We start from the raw sequence: 23844 nt of genomic DNA, 5'->3' as shown, positions 1-23844 counted from the left end.
GAATGTTGGAAAAGCATAGCCTGGATGCTTGTTCAGCAGTAGCCAAAACACTGCTGTTATCAACACCCAGCTCCAGGACTGCAAAACACAGCTCTAGAAAGATGCTCTGAGGAGAATTAACTCCAGCCCAGCCAAACCCAATGCAAAGAGAAAGGGTGCACTGCGACATGCTTCATTCACAGGATGTTAGGGGTTGGAAGGGTCCTTTGTCTGTCTCTGCTCAGTCTGGGAGATGGTTGCGCAGGAGCTGGCTGTGGGCTTCATTCTTTTTACTCAGGGCTGGCTAAAGTGAGACAAAAATATTGCTGTCTCCCCCTGGAGTATGAAAGCTGGTGGAAGGAAACACATCATGCAAAGCAATTGACTACTGACCTGCTTAGTTTCTACCCTTTTAAAAATCTCTTTCCCAATTTATCTATCAGTTATTTGTTTTCCCCCAAAAGCTGTGGAGCCAAACATGAGATATCCCCACTGAAGACCAATTTGTTGGCATCAAAGTTACAGTGGACGATGAAACAGCTGAAATAAACATTAGGACAACTTTATACTCTGAAGGGAACAGATAAGGGCTTAATGTTTTGGGATTTACTCTGCATTGTTGTACACCACAACAATGGTCGTAGCTATGCCATATGAGCTCAGCCACAGAACTTCCACCCAAGTGCCTGTAAGGGAAAGGAGAATTTGCTGTGAGACTCAGTGTTGTGACTTAGACTGCTGTCATCTACCATGCCACAAGCACTCTAATGTCCCCTGTAGCTCAGGTATTTGATACAGGATCTTGCTACAGAGCAGAGAGCTGTCTTGCCTGTGAGTGCCTTCTGAAATTGGTTTTTCCTCATGTTCCAACTTTGCAAAAGTTTCAGGAGGGCACCTATGCTGGTAGAGGTGCTGGGTCCCTTACCACATGCTCACAAACCCATCTCATGTTCTGGAGAGGAACATCCAGTTAATCCCCTACTTTGCAGTCACCCTGAACCTCAGGCTGTGGTAATGGGAGCACAGGCAGGGCTGGGGAGAGAAGTCCCTTTTGGCTGCAGTTTGGCACGCAGATGACGATCATAAATCCACACCCACAGACTGTTACTGCTGGAGAAACTGAACAGATTAATGATGCTGCTGTGCAGAGCGGATGGTTTCCCTGCTGCTGGCACCTGTTCTCCTCCCTTTTACTCCCAGGTGTGTTGGACTCCTGGGGGAAGCCACTCAGCCTGCTGCTTCACTATTTTTGTTCTGAGCCTGGTGAATCTTTGGCTAGGTTAACAAACTGAATGGCTTGTGGAGTCCCAAAGTACCAAAATCCCTAGCAAGCAGATGTGGCAAGCATTGAGGGGAAAGGCAGTTGGGGAGCAGTCTCATCTCACCTCTTGAAATTAACTTTGCTAAATGGTAGAGGCCTCTATTTTTATCCAGCTGGCATAGTAATTTATTTTGCAGCCATCCACCTAGAAGGGATTCCACAGGGCTGTGAACCTTAATGACTTTGATAGTGTCTGTTAAATTTGTTCTCCTGGAGGTTTCTCTACTATATTCTACCCACTGACCTCCTCTTCAGGGAATCCCAATAACCTATCTTTACAACCAGTCTGCTCTAGTTTAGTGCAGGTGACATTCAGCCATTCTTAGTTAATAGGATGTTCCTTGTTTCATTTCCTTGAAATACAAATCTCTGCCTACCAAAAGACTTCTCTCCTGGACTTATCTCCAGAAATCACAATCACTTCACCCATCCTTATCTAGTACCAACTCTTTACCAGGGGCAATTTTGGGAGCAGTTGCAGTTCACAGAATCATAGAATTGTCAGGGCTGAAAGGGACCTCAAGGATCATCCAGTTCCAACTCCCCTGCCATGGGTAGGGACACCTGTGATGGTTTGAAACTGTCTTTTTAATTTTTCCTTGCAAAGTTCAAAACAGAGAAAGTGAAAGAATGTAAATAAGTCACTATTGGGTGTAAGAAAGCAAAATAACGATTGTTCTAAACACTTCCATTGGATAGATAGAAATGTTTAAGAACTATTACCCAAAACAAAGTAGGCACTCGGCACATTCTGCGTTCGGCAGTGGGGGCAGTTGCTGGGCTGTCTGGCTGCTGTTTCTTCTTCTCTTCTGGCTGAAGATAACACACTGACCTTGGCAGCTAAGTTAACAACTTTCTGCTTAACTAACTCTGCTTCTCTGTCCAGGGGGGTCTGGGGGGGAAGCTCCTGGGAGAGGGAGGCCCCTTTGGGAGGGTCCCCTTGGGGGGAAGCAAAGGGAGATCGATTGTGCTTTTTCTGTTGATTGTATATATTTGTGAATGTTGTGAATTTTGTATATTTGTACATATTCATTGCATTTCATTGTAGATTTTAGACTCTGCTTGTAAATACAGCTTTTCATTTGCTTCCAGACTGAGCTAGCCTGGTTATTGTTGGTGGGGGGCGGAATTTCAGCTCACACCGACACACTTTTTATTTTTGGCGCTCCAACTCGGGGCTCGATTGCTTGTTTGATTTATTTCTGCTCAGATTAGGAAGCAAAATGAAGCTGTTTTGGATTTTGAGTAATTTTATTTCATCTATTATCGGTGTGATTGTTTACAGATGGGCCATTTCTTGCATGATAGACAAGATTGTGAGATATGTGGCATATAAGTCGTTCCTTTGGGTTAAGAACAAGTTACTGAATGTTGGTGAATTCTGTTATGGTCTTATTGGGCTAAGAAGCTATGGTAACTCAACTATGGATCTGCTAGCAGACACATATGAGTTTGTTACTCCTCTTACAACTACAGAGGGTCTTTGTAACCAGTGGTACCCTAGATATCTTGTACTAGCCTTAATCTTAAATTTGTTGCTTCTTGGAATAATCATATGGCTACTGATAGCACTGTATCAAGAAAGACATAAGGCTACTTGCTCTTCCAACTCTGCTGTGAATGTGAAAACCAAGCCAGTAAATTTGGTTGCCACTATCACCAGAAAGCGTAAAGGAGATGCAGATGCTGCAGGAGATGGTGCAGATGGAGATGAGGGTCCTTCTACTCAGGGTCCCTCTGTTAAGAAAGATCTTTCTGATGAGGAAGAGAGGGTTAGCCTTAAAACTCTGGTAGACCTCTTGAGACCCCACATGGATGATGGAGATGTAGGTCAGGATGTAGACCCTAGTAGATTAGCAACTGCTGGTAGTGCCTCTGAACTCAAGGAAATTCAACGGAGGATTAAAATAGGATTATGGGGACAGCGACCTCAGGATGATGATGATGATGATGATGAGGATGACATACAGTCAGCTAATGCACCCAGACAGGAAATTAGACATGTGAGGAAGGATTACATCAGAGGAGATAATGAGCCAGTCCTGTCTTGGCTAGCCAGGTGTTTTGATATGGGAGCCCCAGCATTGGTGGTAGGCGACAAGTCAGCCTCTCAGTTGGGGATGCTCTCAAAGGATACAGGCATAGACAGGCACCTAGGCAAGTGCATTGGTAAAGTTTCTCTGTGGGCACGCCTCCTACTGGCAGTCTCGCTGAGGTACCCCAGCAGAGATGATTTACCATGGAACCCTAAGCCTTGGACCACAATAGCTGAGGGAATCAAGCGTCTGAGAGAGTTTGCTGTGAGAGAAGTAATGTATGGAGATCATAAGACTCTGAATCCTGATGAAATTCCTGTTGGAACAGGCCTTGCCAAAAAGCTCATTAAGCTTGCTCCTCCTAATTATGCCACTATTCTGGCAAGCAGGATTGTGGCAAGAAATTATGGTGGAGCACCTCCTACTGTTGGCCATTTCACTGACCAAATGAGGCAATTGGAGGATAGTCTTGCACGTACTTCTTTGGTTTCAGCCATTGAAACTTTGTCTGGAGAAATAAAGAATTGCATGAAAGAGCTGAAGGAGGAACTTAAAACCTCCATATCCAACTTGATGAAGGGGGATGATTCTAATTCCTCTTCCTCCAGATGGATACAAGTTTCAGCTGTTAGGAACAGACGTGCTCCAAGGAGGCCATTCCAGAATAGGTCAAACCAAAACAGACAGCAGAGGCAATCATGTGGCAGTATCTGGATAACTCTGCGTGATCAGTTTGGTGAGAACATGAACAGATGGGATGGTCAACCAACTTCTGATCTTTTCAAGAGGTTACGGGAGCTGCAGAGGGGCAGATCCCGAGGTAGCAATACCAGGAGGGTAGCTGTCGCTTCCTCAGTTTCCCAGAACAACTCTGATAGCTCCAACAGTGATCCTAATTCTGGTGCTGGACATTGTGCCGGCTGTACATGTGGAGGTAATCCCCACCATTAGGGGTGCCCTGCCTTCCGCCAGGGGGAGGTAAGGGATAATGGAGATAACAGAATCTATTGGGATGTGTACATCCAGTGGCCTGGCACTTCAAAATTTCAGAAGTACAGGGCCTTGGTTGACACAGGAGCTCAGTGCACCATAATACCATCAAATTATCAAGGGGGAGAATCTATAACTATTCAGGGAGTCACTGGTGGATCTCAAGAGTTGTTTAAGATAGAGGTTGATATAAGTTTAACTGGGAAGCAGTGGAAGAAACATACTATTGTAACAGGTCCTAATGCACCTTGTATTTTGGGAATTGACTTTCTGAGAGAAGGGCGTTTTAAAGACCCTAAGGGTTACAAATGGGCTTTTGGAATAGCAACTGTAGAAATTGATGGAGGAAAATTGAAGTTGTCCATTAGACCTGAGCTTTCAGATGAATCTGCAGTTGTGGGACAACATGAGATAGAGGATGTAAAGCTGCCGGTTGCTTCTCAAACTGTGCATCACAGACAATACAGAACCAACCGTGACTCTTTGGTGCCCATTCAAAACTTGATTCGTCAGTTGGAGAGTCAGAAGGTCATCAGCAAAACTCATTCACCTTTCAACAGTCCAATCTGGCCTGTGCGAAAGCAGAATGGAGAGTGGCGTCTGACAGTTGATTTCCGTGCCTTGAATGAAGTAACTCCACCCATGAGTGCAGCTGTACCAGACATGATGGAACTCCAATATGAGCTGGAATCCAAGCAGGCCAAATGGTATGCTACCATAGACATTGCTAATGCTTTCTTCTCTATTCCCATAGCAGAGGAATGCAGCCTCAGTTTGCTTTCACCTGGAGAGGCATTCAGTACACATTCAATCGTTTGCCCCAGGGGTGGATTCACAGTTCAACCATCTGCCATGCAGTGATCCATGATGCTTTGGAGAAAGGTGGAGCTCCAGAACACATTCAGTTCATCGATGACATCATTGTCTGGGGTGAGACTGCTGAAGAAGTCTTCGAGAAAGGTAACAAAATCCTTGACATTCTCTTGCAAGCTGGTTTTGCTATCAAGCGAGACAAGGTGAAAGGACCTGCCAGAGAAATCCAGTTTCTGGGAGTGCGGTGGCAAGATGGTCGCCGTCACATCCCAATGGATGTGATAAACAGAGTCTCCACCATGGCAAATCCCATCAACAAGAAAGAAACTCTGCGTTTCTTAGGCATAGTGGGATTTTGGAGACTGCACATTCCTGGATACAGTCAGATTGTGAAACCTCTCTATGATGTGACTCGAAAGAGAAACAGTTTCCAATGGGGTCCTGAGCAACAGGCAGCCTTTGACCAGATCAAGCGAGAGGTAGTCCAAGCGATGGGTCTGGGACCTGTCCGAACTGGTCCAGACATTAAGAACATTCTGTACACGGCCGTGAGTGACAATGGTCCAACCTGGTGCTTATGGCAAAGAGCTCCAGGGGAGACACGAGGACGTCCTCTTGGTTTCTGGGGTCGTGGCTACAGAGGCTCAGAGGCAAACTACACTCCAACAGAGAAAGAGATTTTAGCTGCTTATGAAGGAGTGAAAGCTGCTTCTGAAGTCATCGGAACTGAGTCACAACTTCTTCTAGCTCCTAGATTGCCAGTTCTGAATTGGATGTTCAAAGGCAAAGGTTCTTCACCACATCATGCAACAGATGCTACCTGGTCTAAGTGGATGGCTCTGATAACACAGAGAGCTCGAATGGGAAATCTCGAAAGGCCTGGTTTGGTGGAGGTGATCACAAACTGGCCAGAAGGCACAAGCTGTGCTAAACCTCCAGAGGAGAGAGTAACTCGTGCAGAGGAAGCTCCTCCTTACAGTGATCTGTCTGATGATGAAAAGAGATATGCTTTGTTCACAGACGGTTCCTGTCGTCTTGTTGGGAACAAGCGGAGATGGAAATCTGCAGTGTGGAGCCCAACGCGCAGAGTTGCAGAAGCGAGAGATGGAGAAGGAGAATCCAGTCAATTTGCAGAGGTAAAAGCTGTCCAGCTAGCTCTTAACATAGCTGAACGTGAGAGATGGCCAAAGCTTTATCTCTACACCGACTCGTGGATGGTAGCCAATGCCTTGTGGGGTTGGCTGAAAGACTGGAAGAAGAATGGCTGGCAGAGGAAAGGAAAGCCAATCTGGGCTGCAGATCTGTGGCAAGACATTGCTGCTCACATTGAGAGAATCCCAGTGAAAGTGAGACACATCGATGCTCACATTCCTAAGAGCAAAGCTACTGAGGAACAACAACACAACCATCAGGCAGATCTAGCTGCAAGAGTTTCCCAGGTGGACACAAACTCTGATCCTGATCCTGATCTTGACTGGAAACACCGAGGTGAGCTGTTCTTAGCTCGGTGGGCCCATGACTCGTCAGGACATCAAGGCAGAGATGCAACCTACCGATGGGCTCGTGACAGATCCATTGACATTTCCATGGATGCTATCACACAAGTCATCCATGACTGTGACATCTGTGCTGCTATTAAGCAGGCAAAGCGGATCAAGCCCTTGTGGTACGGTGACCGATGGTCCAAGTACAAGTATGGTGAAGCCTGGCAGATTGACTACATCACTCTACCTCGTTCTCGATCTGGTAAGCAGTATGTGCTGACTATGGTAGAGGCAAGCACTGGATGGCTGGAAACTTATCCAGTTCCTCATGCAACTGCACGTAACACCATTCTTGGTCTGGAAAGACAAATCCTGTGGAGACACGGAACTCCAGAGAGGATTGAGTCGGACAACGGAACTCATTTCAAGAACAATCTTGTAAAAAACTGGGCCAAAGAGCACGGCATTGAGTGGATATTCCACATTCCCTACTATGCACCAGCTGCAGGGAAGATCGAACGCTACAACGGTTTGCTGAAAACCACTCTCAAAGCCATGGGGGGTGGATCTTTGAAAAACTGGGAGAAACATTTAGCACAAGCAACCTGGTTGGTGAATAGTAGAGGTTCAGTGAATCGAGCTGGACCTGCCCAATCAGATTTGTTGCGAAAGGAAGAAGGTGATAGAGTTCCTGTTATCAGAGAAAAGAATCTGTTAGGCAAAACGGTTTGGGTATTTTCTCCTTCAGGAGAGGCCAAACCTGTCCGAGGGGTGGTTTCTGCTGAAGGTCCTGGTCACACCTATTGGGTGATGCAAGAAAATGGTGAAATTCAGTGTATTCCACAAAGAAATCTAACTTTGGCTGAGAGAGGTTAAATTCAGAGTGTTGCGCAGATACAGCATCGCGCCCAAGAGGAGAGTCCATGAGATCTACGGTGCACGAACCCTGAGAGCCCTGAGTCACCTGAGAGTCCCTGTTCCTTTCTTCGCTCCATCTGCGAGGAAACAAGCTGTTTGCTATTTTTCCTGTGATTTGACTCTTTTGAATCATCTACATCTGAGATAGCCGGAATGGACTATGGTCTTTATTCACCTATTGTTGTAGATATTATTTTAGATTAGATAAATGATAGTAGCAGCCAATGGAATTGTTTAGAAGGGGTGGACTGTGATGGTTTGAAACTGTCTTTTTAATTTTTCCTTGCAAAGTTCAAAACAGAGAAAGTGAAAGAATGTAAATAAGTCACTATTGGGTGTAAGAAAGCAAAATAACGATTGTTCTAAACACTTCCATTGGATAGATAGAAATGTTTAAGAACTATTACCCAAAACAAAGTAGGCACTCGGCACATTCTGCGTTCGGCAGTGGGGGCAGTTGCTGGGCTGTCTGGCTGCTGTTTCTTCTTCTCTTCTGGCTGAAGATAACACACTGACCTTGGCAGCTAAGTTAACAACTTTCTGCTTAACTAACTCTGCTTCTCTGTCCAGGGGGGTCTGGGGGGGAAGCTCCTGGGAGAGGGAGGCCCCTTTGGGAGGGTCCCCTTGGGGGGAAGCAAAGGGAGATCGATTGTGCTTTTTCTGTTGATTGTATATATTTGTGAATGTTGTGAATTTTGTATATTTGTACATATTCATTGCATTTCATTGTAGATTTTAGACTCTGCTTGTAAATACAGCTTTTCATTTGCTTCCAGACTGAGCTAGCCTGGTTATTGTTGGTGGGGGGGGGAATTTCAGCTCACACCGACACAACACCTCACACCAGATTAGGTTGCTCAGAGCCACATCCAGCCTGGCCTTAAAAACATCCAGGGATAAGGCTTCCACCACCTCCTTGGGCAACCTGTTTCAGTGTCTCACCACCCTCACGGGGAAGAACTTCTTCCTTGGACAGTGCTTGCATTGTAAAACACGAGGCAGGTAAATGTGGAAGATGCCTGAGGTACAGACAGAGCTCTTACCACAAGTGTTCCTGCCACAGGAGCCAGAGGGGATTGAAGGTGATGAGCATTTCTCCAGTAGGGTTTGTCATCCTGGAGCACACTGCAATACTGAAGGGCTTCTGATAAAATATGTGAGCATTTCTGTGACCTGGGAAACCTGGGGCTCAGTCATCCGCTTCTAGTGCCAGCAGATGGAGAGATGCCAGCCACAGACTGTAGCCACGTCTGTGGTTTGCTGTAGAACTCTGGAGCAGCAGCACTGCGGAGTAAAACAGGATCCCACCTCAGACCTGACCTGATGGCTGCAAGGTTAAGAAGGCAGGAGCTGCCTAGAAATCTTCCCAGATCTCCCCTCAGTCCAGTGTGGCCTGGAGGACAGGGCTCAGTTCTCTTGGAAGTGAGTAGCTACCAACTACCAGCTGTGGTTGAGGCTCCTTCCCTGGAGACATTCAAGGCAAGGTTCAACAAGGCCCTGAGCAGCCTTGATCTAGTTGGGGATGTGCCTGCTGAGTGAGGGGAGGTCAGACTGGATGACTTTTGGAGGTCCCTTCCAGCATAGACCATTCTGCGATTCTGTGATTCCCAGGCAGCTCTGCTGCAGAGCAAACAGAACCCAAAGCTGATGTTGGAGGCTGGTAAGGCTGCAAGGATGTCACTTAACTCAGACAACAAGCCAGAGAAGGGCTGATTGTTCTGGGCTTCCTCAACTGCTCTGGAAGGGCTGAGGGCCTGAATTCCTCCCTTCTCTATGACACAGGCATAGGGCTACACAAATGAAGGGATTCTTCTCTCTTCCCTGCCAGCCCTAGTGCACCCAATCACTCATCTGTTCCTCAGGGTTGGGCTGACCCCACTGACAACACCCTAACTCTTAACAGCTACCTACAGCAGCTTCAGAAAGACAAAGGTTCACTTCTTGGAGTGGTTTTTACATCTTGATGAGATGCATGTCTTTCCTTACCCTAGGTCATGTCTGCACTTTGCTCCTAGAGGTCATGGCGCACTGCAGAAGCAGGAAAAGTGCACTTTTCTCAGGTAAAAGTGAGCTGGTGATTATTGCCACAGCCAACACAACCTTCCCAAGGTGCTTAGGTTGTGCTGCATCCCACACAGATATGATGTGAAATTGCCAGGAATCCTGGGCTGAGGGGTGGTGACAGAAGTGACAACAGAGGGAAGTGATGCATCCAAGATCTTTAGCAAGCTGGTTTTAGTGCATAGTACCCAGGCTGCCCAGTCTGGTTTCTCTCACACCAGTCCTCCCCACTCCAGAACACAAAGCAAGCTTTTGTGTTCCCCCAGATCGAACACACTGGCTCAGCAGAAGGCAGGGTAATAGCAGCATGGCTTTACAGGCTGAGCTTCTCCTGAGTATGTCCCTGCTTTAGAGGTGGGTGGAACACACTGGGGGCTTTCAGAAAGTTCCTCACTGATCAGTAAAGCCTGTGGAGGTTTTTAAAGACACATCTCCTCCTGTTGGAAGCCTAGGCCTCTGCAAACACTTGAGAAGAGCCTCATGAAGAGCACCAGAGATTAAGAAGTTTGCTGGAGGCAGGCACATCCATAGCACATTATCCATAATACTTGCACTGATAACTGGTCTAAAGCACTGGAAAATGTCCTGTTCCATGTACTGTTAACAGCTCACATCCAAGCTACAGCAGAAGCAACTCTTGTTCTTCTAGGGACTTGTGAGAGCACATCTTGAGTACTGCATCCAGTTCTGGTGCCCCCAGCATAAGAGGGACATTGAACTGCTGGAGCAGGTCCAGAGGAGGCCAGGAAGATGATCAGAAGGCTGGACAGCCTCCTTATGGGGACAGGCTGAGTGAGCTGAATCTGCTCAGTCTGGAGAAGAGAAAGCTCCAGGGAGACCTTGGAGCAGCCTTCCAGTACCTGAAGGTGACCTACAAGAAAGCTGGGGAGGGACTTTCTACAAGGGCTTGTAGCAATAAGATGAAAGAGAATGGACTGAAGTTTGAGGAGGGCAGATTGAGACCGGAGATTAGGAACAAATTCTTGAGAATGAGGCTGGGGAGACACTGGCACAGGTTGCCCAATGAGGTTGTGGAAGTCCCCTCCCTGGAGGTGTTCAAGGCCAGGCTGGATGAGGCCTTGAGCAAGCTGGGCTGGTGGGAGGTGTCCCTGCCCATGGCAAGGGGTTGGAACTGGACGAGCTTTAAGATCCCTTCCAACCTAAACCATTCTGTGAATCTGTGACTTCTGGGTGCTAAAAGAGTCGTGAAAGCAGAAGCTCACTGCCAGGAGCTGTGGTCTCACCCCTCCACTTTGTTATCAGCCAGAGTAACAACGGAAAGAAAAGACCATCCTCAGCTGGGGCCAACAGCAGCATGACTCACTCAGAGCTAACAACCTCTTCCCGGGTGACACAGACAGACAAGCACAGCAGCACTGAAGGATGCAGACATGCCCTCACACCAGAGCTCAGGGAGCCCTGTGCTCCCTGCAGCACACAGAATTTCCAGACCAGTTTTCCCAGTGTAAGGGTTCTGTTGTCATCTGCATCAAATCTCATGTACCTCAGCATAGCCAAAAATACCAACTAGACTGCTTGATGGAAGCACTTTAAAAGGGAAATAATTTCAGTGCAAGTATAACATTCCAGTGAAAATGTCCTAGTGCTAGATCTTCTTCAAGAACACAGGGTGGGAGCATAGACTTAATCCATGTTTAATTACAAATTCTATTTTTTGAACATCAATTTATGAACTGCTTAAATTATTAATCTCTCATCAGAAAAATATTGTGCTGAAGGGCTGTATTGGCAACACCATGCCGGGATTACTACAAAATCAATATTGATTTTGGGCAGGAAAGATGAGCTACCAAAAAAAAAGCCCTAGCCCACAAACCCCTGTTAATGCTCACAACTATCTGCATGCCAGTGCACAATAGACAGTGTCAGCACTGCCATGGAGGCTTTTGTCTTTGCAATTAGTACATCAGGAATCTTCCTGATGCACATCTTGCAGTGCTCAACAATAGCCAATCACACTGCCAGGCGCAGATGTACCTCAGTGTACATTCTGCTGTAGTCTCATTATGTTGTCAGCTAACAGATGTGTCAGCACACTCCATATTTCACTCTTGGATACTGTAATATAAAGTATTTAAGAGCTTGGCAGGATGTTTATTAAGCACCACTAAAGTGACAGATGCTCAGGTTCCTCAATTTTTCCTAATTTTTATGCTGCAAGAACACCTTAAACTTGCCTCCTAGTGAAATAAACGGCTGTAGTGAACTTAGATGGATGAGGTAATGAACAATTTTATCTCCTTTCACCTTCATGCCACGATAGACTACATTCAGCAAAGAGCTGTCACTTCTGCCACATCAGGACAGGGAAGTCACAGAGGCAGCACAGATTTTGCAAGAGCAGCATGTCTGCCACCAGACAGGTTCAGCAGGATTGACGGAACACCTCCAAACACCTGTACAAGTTCTCCCCCGACCTCTGGTTCCATAAGCTTCTTTCAAGGTCAGCCAACACAGTGTGGCTCCCTACAAGCAGTGATGGAACCAGAGAGTCTCACATGAAGGCAGTCTTTAGGAGAGTTAGTTGTGGTTATACTCCTGAAAGGACAGCAAGAGCCTGATCAAGTGAATCACGAATGCTGTATTTAATCTCAGATTAGCAGACCCAGACATCACAGTCCATCACATCGATGTCCTGAGAGGGGCCTGAACTGCTCCTGCTTGCACGACATTGCTTGTCACTGGCCTGGAGACCAACCGTGACCAGCCCTGGCTGGCTAAAGGCAGGGGAAAGCCCCAGATGCCTTCGCCCAGCAGCGCCAGCGCGGGCTGGGAGCTCTGCGCCCAGGCCTGTGCCCACAGCTGCCCTGGCCGGCCCCACGGCAGGAAGCAGCATCCGGGAGAGACTGGGCAGGACCCAGCCCGCGCAGCAGATGCTCCATCCACCGCTCACTCTCCGAGCCATGAGTATTCCCACCGATCAACAACCCTCGCACGAGCCACTGCCCTCAGGCGGAGGCTCCATAGCCGGCTCCACCTTTACGCCGCACGGGAGGGTGGAGACGAGACGACCCCACGCACTCGCCGCGCTCCCTTTGTTCAGAGGCCACGGGCGGCACTGCGCCTGTAAGTGCTTCCAGCGCCGGCCCTGCCGGCGCGCCGAGCCGAGGGCGCCACCTGATTGGTTATGGCGCCTCCCTTTGATTGGTCTTCGGGCGGAACGTCGCGTCCCGCCTCCCACGTCTAATAGGCGCCGCCGACCGCTCATTCGGAGCGTGAGCTGCTGAGTGGGTGAGGCAGCGGTCCCTGGAAACAGTTCCGGGAAACCCCGCGTGTTGCCGGGGTCGCGCCGCCGTCCATGAGGAGAAGGAGGAGCGCGCGCCATTTGCCGTCGCTGCTTGGGCCCGAGCTGCGCCGTGCAGGCCCCGCTCCGGTGAGTCCTTGGGAGGTGCCAGGAGCGCCGGGGGTCGGCCTCGCGCAGAGGGGGAGTGCTCCGCGGCCGGGGGCGAGGGCTCCCGCGCAGGCACCCCTCGCCACCGCGTCGGCGCGGGCAGCTGCGGGCTCCGGGGAGGCCGGGCGATGGTGGAGGTGGGCCTAGGACGCTATCGCCGCGTAGGAGAGCGGGATGGGGGCGTCTGGGGGTGCTGGTCGCGGCATGTCTGCTCCGCAGGCCGCGGCGGGGCGGGCGGGCCGGCTGCGCGCGGGAGTTGGCGCCGGGGGCGGGCCCTGCGGCCTGACGGGTGGAAGGGGGGCGGCTCGGTGGGGCGGCCGGGCCCGGTGTGGGCCTTGCATGGGGAGGGCGGCACGGCTGCGGACTCCGTCCGGCCGTGCGGATTACGCTGGCATGTGGCGGGGAGATGGAACGCACTCGTCTCGCGGTATTGCTGCGAAGGGTAGCGGTGGTGCGTCCGCGATGCGTTGCCAGTTCTGTCCCAGCGCTGCGGAGCAGTAACAGTGTAACGGTGCGGGCGTCCTGTTAGGCAGCGTCCCCGGCTGCTGCCCAGCCTGCGCCGCAGTGTGCCGGCAGAGGCTGAAGAAAGCTTTCCGTAGAACATGCACCGCACTTGCGGTGCTCTCTGAATCCTGCGTAGCCCATATTGTGATGAAGTTGCCTCTAGAGATGGCAGACAGCGGTGCGCCTACTTGCAGCGCTCAGATCGCGTTTAATTCTATGGTTGAAAGAGTAACACCTAACAAGTGTTCCAAGGGAGGAGCTCCAGAATTTTGTTGCAAAGTCGTTGCTTTTCTTAACCGCTCTTTTACAAAAAAGCCTTTACTCAATCTTCCAAAGTTTTGCTTAAATAAATAATTATTGTTATTATCGTTTTTAAAGTACGGCTGTAGTTACTGGGTCTTAAGAGCCTTGTCAGTATTTGAACGTGGCTAAGTCTGTACATAAGCTGTACTAGACTTCTCTTTTCGAAAAAGTTGCTTGGATTCCGTTTCTCCTGTATACCATGGTAAAGAGTCGCACCAGCAGTTTGTGCTGCAAAGGATGTGACTGCTCATGAAGCTGAGGTTTTGGGGGTTTGTTGGTTTTTTTTTTTTTTTGGTTGCTTGTGGTTTTAGGTTTTTTGTTTGTTTTGATTTTTTTTCTTCGAAGTTACAATTTTGCGCTGAATTTTTACCTGTCTTCTAAAAGTGAAAATAATCCAACTACAATTCTGCATCTTGCAGTGTAATTTTTTTTTTTTTTTTTACTGATGGAAACTGATGTTTGCAAACTAGCAGAGTCTGTCTGATAATTTTGTACCTTGGAAACTTTTTTCCATGAGCACTTCATATCTTTACTGCTCAATTTTTCTGTCTAGATGCAAATAATATTTGGAATAATACTTGTGCCTCCTGCTCATACTCAACTTACTAGTTTTGTCAGAAAAGGCGACATTCCCTGCCTGCTTAGGCAAAGATCTGAAAAACTCTGTGAGGATAAATTTGTCTGAACAAAGCTCCTTTTTGTTGAAATGTTGTTTTGAACTGGAATGACATAAAAGTTCTGTACAACCCAGACAACCAGATGAGCTATGAATGGCCAACTCCAGTTGGAAACAAGCAGGTACAAACTTAGAGTGCAGGTTAGCAGAACATAGAAGCTGCTGATGCAGTCAGTGTTGTATTCTCCTGGCACTGATGTGCACCTTGCTAACGTGTTGCAGTAATCTCTTGGTGATGCTTGTGTAGATGTTGAACTGTAGTTTGTGTACGGGCTGTGCTAATCTCTTGCTTAGTATCATGACAGAGGTTCTCTGATTTTTTTCATTCCATTGGGTTTTGGAGTGAGAAAGGCTGAGAACTCTGTGCTGGAGGGGTGGGGGTGCTAGCTACCATTTGCTCTAAAGAGTCTGTCACTGAAATGCTGGTATGGAAACCTGGCTAATGTGTAAGGTCTTCAGAGTTGGATAACTTTGAGATTTATTATAATTCATGCTAATGAACTATATAATAATTAAGCTATTAAAATGTACTTTCTGTGGTTGATAAGCTATGGTACAAAAGAAATGGCTATAGTGCCTTCATGTAAGGAGTAAAGAGATGGGTCAGTTATGTTTGCAAACAAGTGAGGCTTTAATAAATCCCCATTTTAGTCTCTCACTGTGAGTTCTTACCTTCCCTGCACTCGTGTTTTGTTTCTTCCTGTTTTGACAAGAACCTTCTTGAAGTCTAAAGCTTAATTATAAGAGGTAGCTAAGTATGTTTTGTTGTGGTTCATAAAAAATAAACTAAGAACAACAGAAAGAAAAAAAAACCCCAAAGTTCTCCTCAATGCTGTTTTTCATGCTTGTCATGAAAATTGGGTAGAAAGAGTAAACTAATGAATAAGCAAATTGAATTACTCTGGTGTAGAGTTTTTATGTATGAATTAGTTATGTTGCCTGTGCACGTAAGCTAAATAAGTTTAATTCTTCTATAAAATCAAAAGTCAGAAGGCTGAAAACAGTACTGATATATAATCACTATGAAGCTGGTTATGGTAGTTTGAGATATTGTCCCTTTGCAAGACACTGCCATACCTGTTCATATAAGCTGATACTAAGCATGTTTTGTTAACTAGTCTGTGAATTTATAATTACTTGGATGGAGTTATACTTAGATAGTCTGTGGGTGGCAACCTCTGTTAAGAGGTATAAAATGCAGGGAATAGTAACATCATGGTTATTTAACCTGTGATTGTTGGGTTGAGGCTGAGGTCCAGTTTCTGTTTTCAAGACCCCATACACAGGCCTAGATGTGGGTTTTTTTATATCCCCACCCAGGAAAATGACTGAGGTTGTTCCTGGGTAATTTAGAAGCACCTGTAGTTTTATCCTCCTACTTGTCATGTGATTAGAACTTAAACAAAATGGACTAGTCTCTTTGCAAGTTGCTCTTTTCAGATGCAGGAATCCTAGGTGAAAGATAGTGGATGGCTAAACCTGTGTTTTGCATTAGGAAGTATTCATGGTCTTCAGAGATACATTGTTTGCAACAGCAGCGTGAAGTTTAAAACAAAGCAATCCTCACTTTCCCTGTGCACAGCTCTGAGGTGTTGAGAGGCAACCTCTCAGATACCAGAGGAAATTCTCCCTGCCTGTGTAAAGTTGCCTTCAGTGTGTCTTTAGTACTGCTGCTTATTTGGTAAGTGCTTTTTTTGCACACACTGTTTTGAAGTCATTCATTTCTGCATGTTTTAAAACCAAGTAGGTATCCCAAACATACTAATGTACATAATCTTTTACTTACAATCCACAATTAAAAGTTTTTTGATTCAACCAGTCTCCCTCTTTTCTAGATACTTGACTTGCTCAGTGCAGATGAAAAACTTGAGTGTATGTGTGTTCTTCTGTGTGGCCTGGCCTGTTAGAGGTTGTCACATGGACACACTACCCATGCAGACACAGGGATCACTCTCCTCTTTAACACGCTTTTAACGTGTTTTAGAGGACAACAAAACTGTTAGTAAAATCATGATGTGTTTTCCTTACTCATAAAATTCTGTTAAAAAATATTTCTCTTGATGGCTATGTGTAGCTCATGTTATCTAGAGGGAGAGCCAAATGATCTTTTTCAGCTGTGCCTTTCACCTATGTATCTCTGCTGAACTCAGAGTGCAGATTCAGTATTGTGAGAGATGTAATTTTGCCTGTTGGTGATCATTCAGGAAGAAAAGTCAATCTAATCTCAGATTTCAGGTCAAGCTTGCAAAGCCAGCAGGGAACCTATTACTGTATCTGTGAACAATATATTTCTTCTGGATGCTGTTAGGACCTGAATATTTTGACAGCTATGTCACTTCAAAATTTTCCAAAATAAATTGCTTTAAGAAAATCTTTTAAATAAGTTTCTGTGACAGGAAATAGGTAACATTTGAACACCCAGAGTGAACTTTCCTTGCTGGTGAACATGCATTTGGTTTTAGTTCTTTATGAGGATAGTAATTCCTAACCCAAAATAAACCATTCAGCTAAGGAATTAAAATGCTGAGACTTACTTTACCTTTTCTAGAAGCTTACTTTATAAAGCATTTGATCAGCGGTAGTCCTGTGCCATAATCTGATATGTAGGGGTTAGGTAGTGCTGCAGACACTGGTGTAGTTTGTGATGAGGGTAGATACCTTTTCATGATGCTAGGCTGCAAATCTTCCCTGTCATAAGTTTGAGTTAGTGAACTGCAGATGAGGCATTTCTTCAGAGTAGGAGTCAGCCTTTTGTTCAGCTGTAGACACCACTGAGAACAGTGCTAAACTTTGGGGTATGTGACACTTGAAAGCTAATTGGGAAAAAAAAAACCATGTCCAGGAGCACCACCATAAGCTGTTGAAGTTTAGAAGGTGCTTTAGGTATTAGTTTAGCCTCACAGTTCTTGGTGGGATGTTTTGTGGGGGTCTTTTTGTTTGTTTTTTTTTGTTTGTTTGTTGTACAGAGAAGACCTTATATGTGTAAGTAGTTGGTTTTATAAGGCAGTATAAAGGTGAATACCAAAATACCCCACGCTGTGTGGCTTTTTTGTGTGTATATCATCCTATGTGTTTTTGAGAAGAGGAATTGAGAATGCTCCTGTACTCGGAGCATTTTCAGTTGAACTAAACCCCTCTGCCATGCCCTGTTTTCATATTTGAGATCTTGCAGGGGCTCTCTAGCAAGGAGACATCTTCATGATTTTTGTTTTCTGTGACTTTTGTAACCTATAGAAAATTCATGTCCAGTTGGTGGTTTGAGGGTGCAGTTAATAGCTGTTGGTAAGCATTACTGTAGTCTTCATGTACTTCTTTTTTTTTCTTCTGTGATGAAGCTATAGTCATGGTTGCTTTTAAGTGAACTGAATTGGTTAGAAAGAATTCCTCTTTGTCAAGTAACACAGTGTGTGCTTGTGTACACCTATGTGCTATGTAGCTACCGAAGACTTCCTTTCTTTTCTTCATTTATTTCCTAAAAAAGTGATGTTTGACAGAGAAGCAGCGTGAGGCTCTTACATGTCTCTAGAATTGCCCTTCAAGCCAAGACAGCTTTAGTAAAATTATGGCTTTTCTATTTGAAGAAAAATATTTCTTTTTTTTTTTTCTTTTCCCTTGCTCAAGCTTGCAGATCTTCATAAGATATCTTCCAAAAAGTTCCTGAGCTGTAGCCTAGAAGGGATGGACATAGAAATGACTTTGAGGTGTGGTTATGTTTGGAGGTTCACTTTGCAGCATAGTAAATAGCTACAGGCTTCAGCGTTTTAAAAAAACCCTGTTCTTGAATCATCTCCATACCTGTATTCCAGTACTTAATGCATTGCTCCCACCATGCTGCATATGTCCATCTGGGTATCATTTCACTGCTGATCATTGACTTCTTCCCTGTATTTTAAAGCCTGAGGCTCATTTCATTTCTGAGCTTAACAGCTGATCATCCTAATATTCTCTGCTGGGTAGTTGAATTGTCTCTTGTCAGCCTTTTTATTTGCAACTACTAAATACCAGCTGGCTGGCTAATTGAGAAATTGGAACTGTTTTTAATAAATTGGGCAAAGCCCACTGGAATTGTCTGAGAAGATCTTTGTGCATTTTTCAGTGCACATTTTTGGAATCAGTTTGATTCTGAAAGCAAGTCTTTTGATTTGTATATGAACTAAAGATGCTGCAGTCATGGCTTCCTTGTAAACCACTATGTGTTCTAAAATAACTAGCTGTGATTTGTAGAGCTCCTGTTTGAATATAACATGGAAACAGTTCAGTTGCAGTTACAAATTCTAATGTGCATTAAGTGCAGTTTTCCTCCTGTCCTCCTTGAGTTCTGACAACGCCATCAGAAAGTTTTGTTGTTTTTTTTTTTTTTTTTTCCTAGTCTTGTGCGGCATGCTGGGTTTGAAGGAAGACATGGCACCAAGCCAAGAAAGTGGAAAATTAGCAGAAAGTATTGACATTTTTGTATGTGACGCTACCCTGCAGGGCTCTGTGTTCACTACATTTTAAATGATTGTTTTTAAAAGTAGAGGAATGGGAAATGCAAATAGTGCTAGAGCTCTTCTGATTCTGGTTGAAGGATGTTGTTCTTGTGTCCCCATACATTGTAGCTGCTATGGTAACCAGCTGACTTCCTGCAAACCAGCAGATAAAGTTTAGACCTCGTTATGTACATGAAGTCCATTTTTTTTAAGATGATGTAAATCCTTCCATGTACATTTGCCACAGTATGAAGAGTTGTACTTTCTTTTGAAACTTTAGATCAGCTGCATCCAAAAAAGTACTAAATAAAACTTTTGATACAGGTCATTTGCAGCATGTATACAAATTAGTTTAGATAACTCATGCATTGTCCTACAAACTAGTTATTTCTGGCTTATTGTAATATAGCTCCTGAATTTTTTCCAGCAGCATAATAAAATGGCTAATCAGGTGAATGGTAATGCGGTACAGTTAAAAGAAGAGGAAGAACCAATGGATACTTCCAGTGTAACTCACACAGAACACTACAAGACACTGATAGAGGCAGGCCTCCCACAGAAGGTGGCAGAGAGACTTGATGAAATATTTCAGACAGGTATAATATGCATTTCTTGTTTCTGACTGGTTATGAAAGTGAGGGCATACCATTTTCAAATTTTTATAGATTAAGGTTTAAAAATTCATTGTTTTTGATCTGTGCAGCTCTGAATGTTTTGCTACTTTGACTTCCCTAAAGGCAAATTGGGTTTGACATTGACTAATACTTGACACATCCTTAGTGTTTAATGTGATATCTTAGTTGCTTTAGGGCACAGAGCACTAGTTTCCTAGACCCTGTCAAATAAACATGTATGTTGGAGCATACTAAACTGTACTTTGATTTATTTTTTTTCTTCAATTCACCATTTTGCTTTTACTTTTCTACTGTCAACTCCTCACAGTGATTCTTAAACACTGAAAGGCTGGATAGATGACTTAGGGAAGGAACCAACTAGCTTGTCTTGCCTGGGACTACATTTGAATTGAGTCTGCCTGTGGATTTTTTTTGTTCTCTCTAGTTCTGAGTGGACAGTTGAATCCATGTTGGTTATTACACTGAAATGTTCAGTTTGACACAAACTGCTTTTCAACAAAGTTGAGGACTAAGCTATCTAGCAAATTGAGTAATGCCTTGCTGGTAGCAAGTGTCTCTGCAACTTATAGAAAGGTTTCTTTATACATACAAACGTTTTTCTATTTTGATTTTGTAACCTTCTTATGATTTTGTCCTATAGACAGAGGCTTCCCTTTCCTCTTTAGAGTGTGTTCTGTGAACAGATTTACAAGAAGCAGTAGAACTGCTCTATGTGCTGATCTTGAATGCCTTGGTGGCAAGATGACAGTTTTTGTTGAAAAGAGTCAAAATGGCACTGATCAAGTGAAGGCAGTTCAAAAACAATACCTTATCAATCTCCATTGTGATGCTTTGGCTCACGTGGGTGGTGTCTTTCGGAAGTCATTCACAGTGAGCTTTCATCAAGCTTTCATTAGCTTTAGACATACACTTTCTAACTGTGGGTCACAGTGATGTGCATTTGATGGTTTGAGAGAAGGTGTAAATGCCTGGGCAGAGGAACTTGTGGGGCTCTAACAAGTGTTGCAGTTAGGTTGTGTTATGAGGAGTTCTCCAGGTATTTAAAAGCTTTTCATCCCAGAATCTGACTACTTAGTAGAATTACACTGCATGAGCAACCTGAAAGCATTTATTCACACTTCCTTAATGACACAGAAGATGTTTGCATTGTGCATTGTCAGTGAAGCACACTACTTTTGAGCTAAATTTGGGGTTGAATTTAGGGATTATTAATCTCCTGAGGTTTTACATGAAAGATACAGGTGCCTTCCAATATGCAGGATCACTTCTGAAATGTAGTCCTTGGGCTTGGCACTACTGTGCATTTTTTAACTGAAGTAAATTAACCAATCTGTGTTCTGGAGACCAAGCTGTTGCAGAGCATGTGGAGTTCTTGGTATCTGTTCTAAACTTTGCCATGTAGTTTAAAAAGTGCAAATCTTGAGGTCTAAACTTGTTATGCTCCACAGCTTATGCAAGTGCATAAGGAAAGACCCTTAAAAAGAAAAAAGTGCTTCAGAACTGGTCCAGTGTTTCTTGGGGGAGTCTGTACCTGTAAAATTAACATATAGCTTTTTCGGGTACATAGCAGGGCTCGAAATGATCTCTTTTTGAATTCTGGCTCTTGGCACTGCATAAAGCAACAAAATGGTTAAAACGTAAAATAAAATACTATTTTATATGTGCAGGAAGTCCACTGATTTTTGCTTTTTGAAGTTGGAGGAAAGAGTGAACAAACCATTCTGCTTCTGAATATTCTATGGGGTAAAGCTTCATAAGTATTTGATTGCCAGCTAGGTAGCTCCTTGTCACAGACAGTAGAATACCTGCAATGGTCACATGTCAGTTTACTCCAGATTAGCTCCATTCCAGAAAAGGAAGACTGAACATTAAGTGAAAGACAAACAAACCCCAAATTATTAGAAGTGAGCCAGAGTTCATTGTTTCAAACCCTGGTGTGTAATGCTGCTTTTATGTAGCAGATTGGGGTCCTGAATGTTAGAAAACTGTTACACATGGGGTATAACCTTGCACATCAGTTAGTGCTTAGGAATATACATTTTAATTTTAACTTTTTTCATTGTTGTACTCATGTTTTTTCATATACTTGTGTAGGAATATGTAATGATTTTAAACGTATAATTCTGTTGCTATGGAACGTAACTTTTGATTTTAAAAGCAAACTGCTTAGTTCTTAGTTTATATGGAATTCAATAGAAATCTGTAACTTCTTTATCTTTAACTTTTAGGGTTGGTAGCTTATGTCGATCTTGATGAAAGAGCAATTGATGCTCTTAGGGAATTTAATGAAGAAGGAGCCCTCTCTGTATTACAGCAGTTTAAAGAAAGTGACCTGTCGCATGTACAGGTAAGGTGAGAGCTCCAGGAGTGTGAGCACTTCAGTATAAATAGTGTTCTGGCAAAACTGGCAGGAGAGCTGTAACTTAGAAATTCATTGATGTTGCTGTATTCTTACATTTCAAACCCAAATCACAAGCCTGTTAAAAATTGCCTTAAATGCGTAGGCATTTGAGTGCAAAGCAAAAGCTCCTAGATAACAAAAATGAGCGTGCAATTGAGAACAGAAGGTAAAAATGCTACCTGGAATCTGCCTTTTTTTCAGTCTGACAAGTTTGCTCAATGAATTGTTGTATTTTTCTAAAGGATTCTTTTGCCATTTCGTTTATTGCATTGGGTTGATATAGTGGCTTCATGGTATGGAGTGTAAGATTCAGGATTCCCAGGGCTCATCATACACACAATTGAATTATTTTGTAAATTGTATCTACAGAACAAAAGTGCATTTTTATGTGGAGTTATGAAGACCTACAGGCAAAGAGAGAAACAAGGCAGCAAAGTACAGGAATCAACGAAGGGACCAGATGAAGCAAAAATCAAGGTAACATTTAGAAGAACTCTGATTCTGATTGCACAGACAAGTGATTTTGGATGCACTTACAAAGGCTCAGTACTACCTGGGTACTTGAAAGAAATGTGTGCATGGTAGTGATTGTTTGAAATGCACATCTTCCTGATAACACAATTGCCAAAATGCCTGGACTTAGTGTTCCCTAAGGGCTGTGAAAACATTGATATCTGTGTAAGAATGGTCTGAGATGTCCTTTTTATTAAAGCTTTAATGTACTCATGAAACTACTTTGAGACTAATGGGACATTTCAGCAAGTTACTGTTGTGTTAAGAAACACTTCTGTTGTGCAAAACCCTGTGTACAGAAGGGGTGAGAAGAAGGACCTGGTGTGCCGGAGTTCTTGGGGTACTGCAATTGAAATGGAGAATGGGGAAAAAGAAACACCAGCTCTTCCCAGTGATCTTGGAGCATGAGAAAAATGTAGCTATTTGTGGTGGAGATTTTTTTTTTTTTAAACTCCAAAAATAACTTTTTTTTTTTAGGTTCTGTCTGTATATACCTTGTTATCAAATGTGGTAAGAAGCAGATAAATTCTTATCTTAGGACACTTCTGGTCTCTGTATTTTAACTTCCTGGTAACTGATGTGACACATTTTTTTTCAGGCTCTGCTAGAGAGGACTGGTTACACTTTGGATGTAACTACGGGACAGAGGAAATATGGGGGTCCTCCTCCTGATACTGTGTATTCAGGTGTGCAGCCTGGTATTGGAACAGAGGTTAGTATCTACAGACTGCTCTGATGGTTATTTTGTATGCTTGTGCAATCTGATACATCAAAAGTAGTCCTCAGTGTTCTGCAAAATCCAAGTAGGTTGAGAGGGGGGAAGCAGGTGGAATGCAGTAGGAAAGGCTATGTCAAACTAGATAGAATGTAAAATAGATCAGAAAACTGCCAGACTTGATGGCCCACCCTGAACCTTATGGTCCATCACTTAGCAAGTGACCAGTGTAGGTGATGGCTGTAGAGCTGGGTAAAAGTGAGATTCAAAAGTCTTTGCTTATAACATCAATGGAATTTAAGTGACAGTGACAAGGTCTATTTCATGCAGTGTGCTGAAAGTGCAAAGGACTTGGGTGCTGTATGAAGGTACTCTTATGAAGTTTGGTAGAGGACAGCTGAGATGAGGAATTGTTTATTTGCTTTTGTTTTGATCTACATGAAAACATCCTTGCTGCTTGCATGGACTGGCAGTCAAATTGCCACACAGGAGTCCCTGAAGCTTGTTTTCTGGTGCAAATCTTTAAATTTGTGTTCAGAAAGGTGGCTTGAAGTTGTTTACCAACTTAGTGGTGTTGCCAGGGTGATTATGTAATGGTATAAAGTGTTCCTTAA

The 23844-nt window shown here is 44.3% G+C and overlaps 1 protein-coding gene across 4 annotated transcripts in view; it reads left to right on the top strand.

Moving 5' to 3' along the window:
- The first annotated feature begins 12946 nt into the window (after positions 1-12946).
- HNRNPR (heterogeneous nuclear ribonucleoprotein R) overlaps positions 12947-23844 on the top strand; it is a 34357-nt gene continuing 23459 nt past the window's right edge. The window contains exons 1-5 of one of the 4 annotated variants that reach the window (XM_054395405.1): positions 12949-12996; positions 19397-19562; positions 21830-21948; positions 22372-22479; positions 23114-23227. In XM_054395405.1, the coding sequence (XP_054251380.1) occupies positions 19406-19562; positions 21830-21948; positions 22372-22479; positions 23114-23227 (498 nt within the window). In that variant the 5' untranslated portion in view covers positions 12949-12996; positions 19397-19405. Of the gene's footprint in view, positions 12997-19396; positions 19563-21829; positions 21949-22371; positions 22480-23113; positions 23228-23844 lie in introns of those variants that run through there. The other 3 variants (XM_054395408.1, XM_054395406.1, XM_054395407.1) reach the window with 3 other exon arrangements.

The sequence above is a fragment of the Indicator indicator genome, chromosome 33 (genome assembly GCF_027791375.1).
Source record: "Indicator indicator isolate 239-I01 chromosome 33, UM_Iind_1.1, whole genome shotgun sequence".
In the NCBI taxonomy this organism is placed as follows: domain Eukaryota; kingdom Metazoa; phylum Chordata; class Aves; order Piciformes; family Indicatoridae; genus Indicator; species Indicator indicator.
Note: the sequence above shows the minus strand (reverse complement) of the source record. Positions and strands in the feature narration are given on the sequence as shown.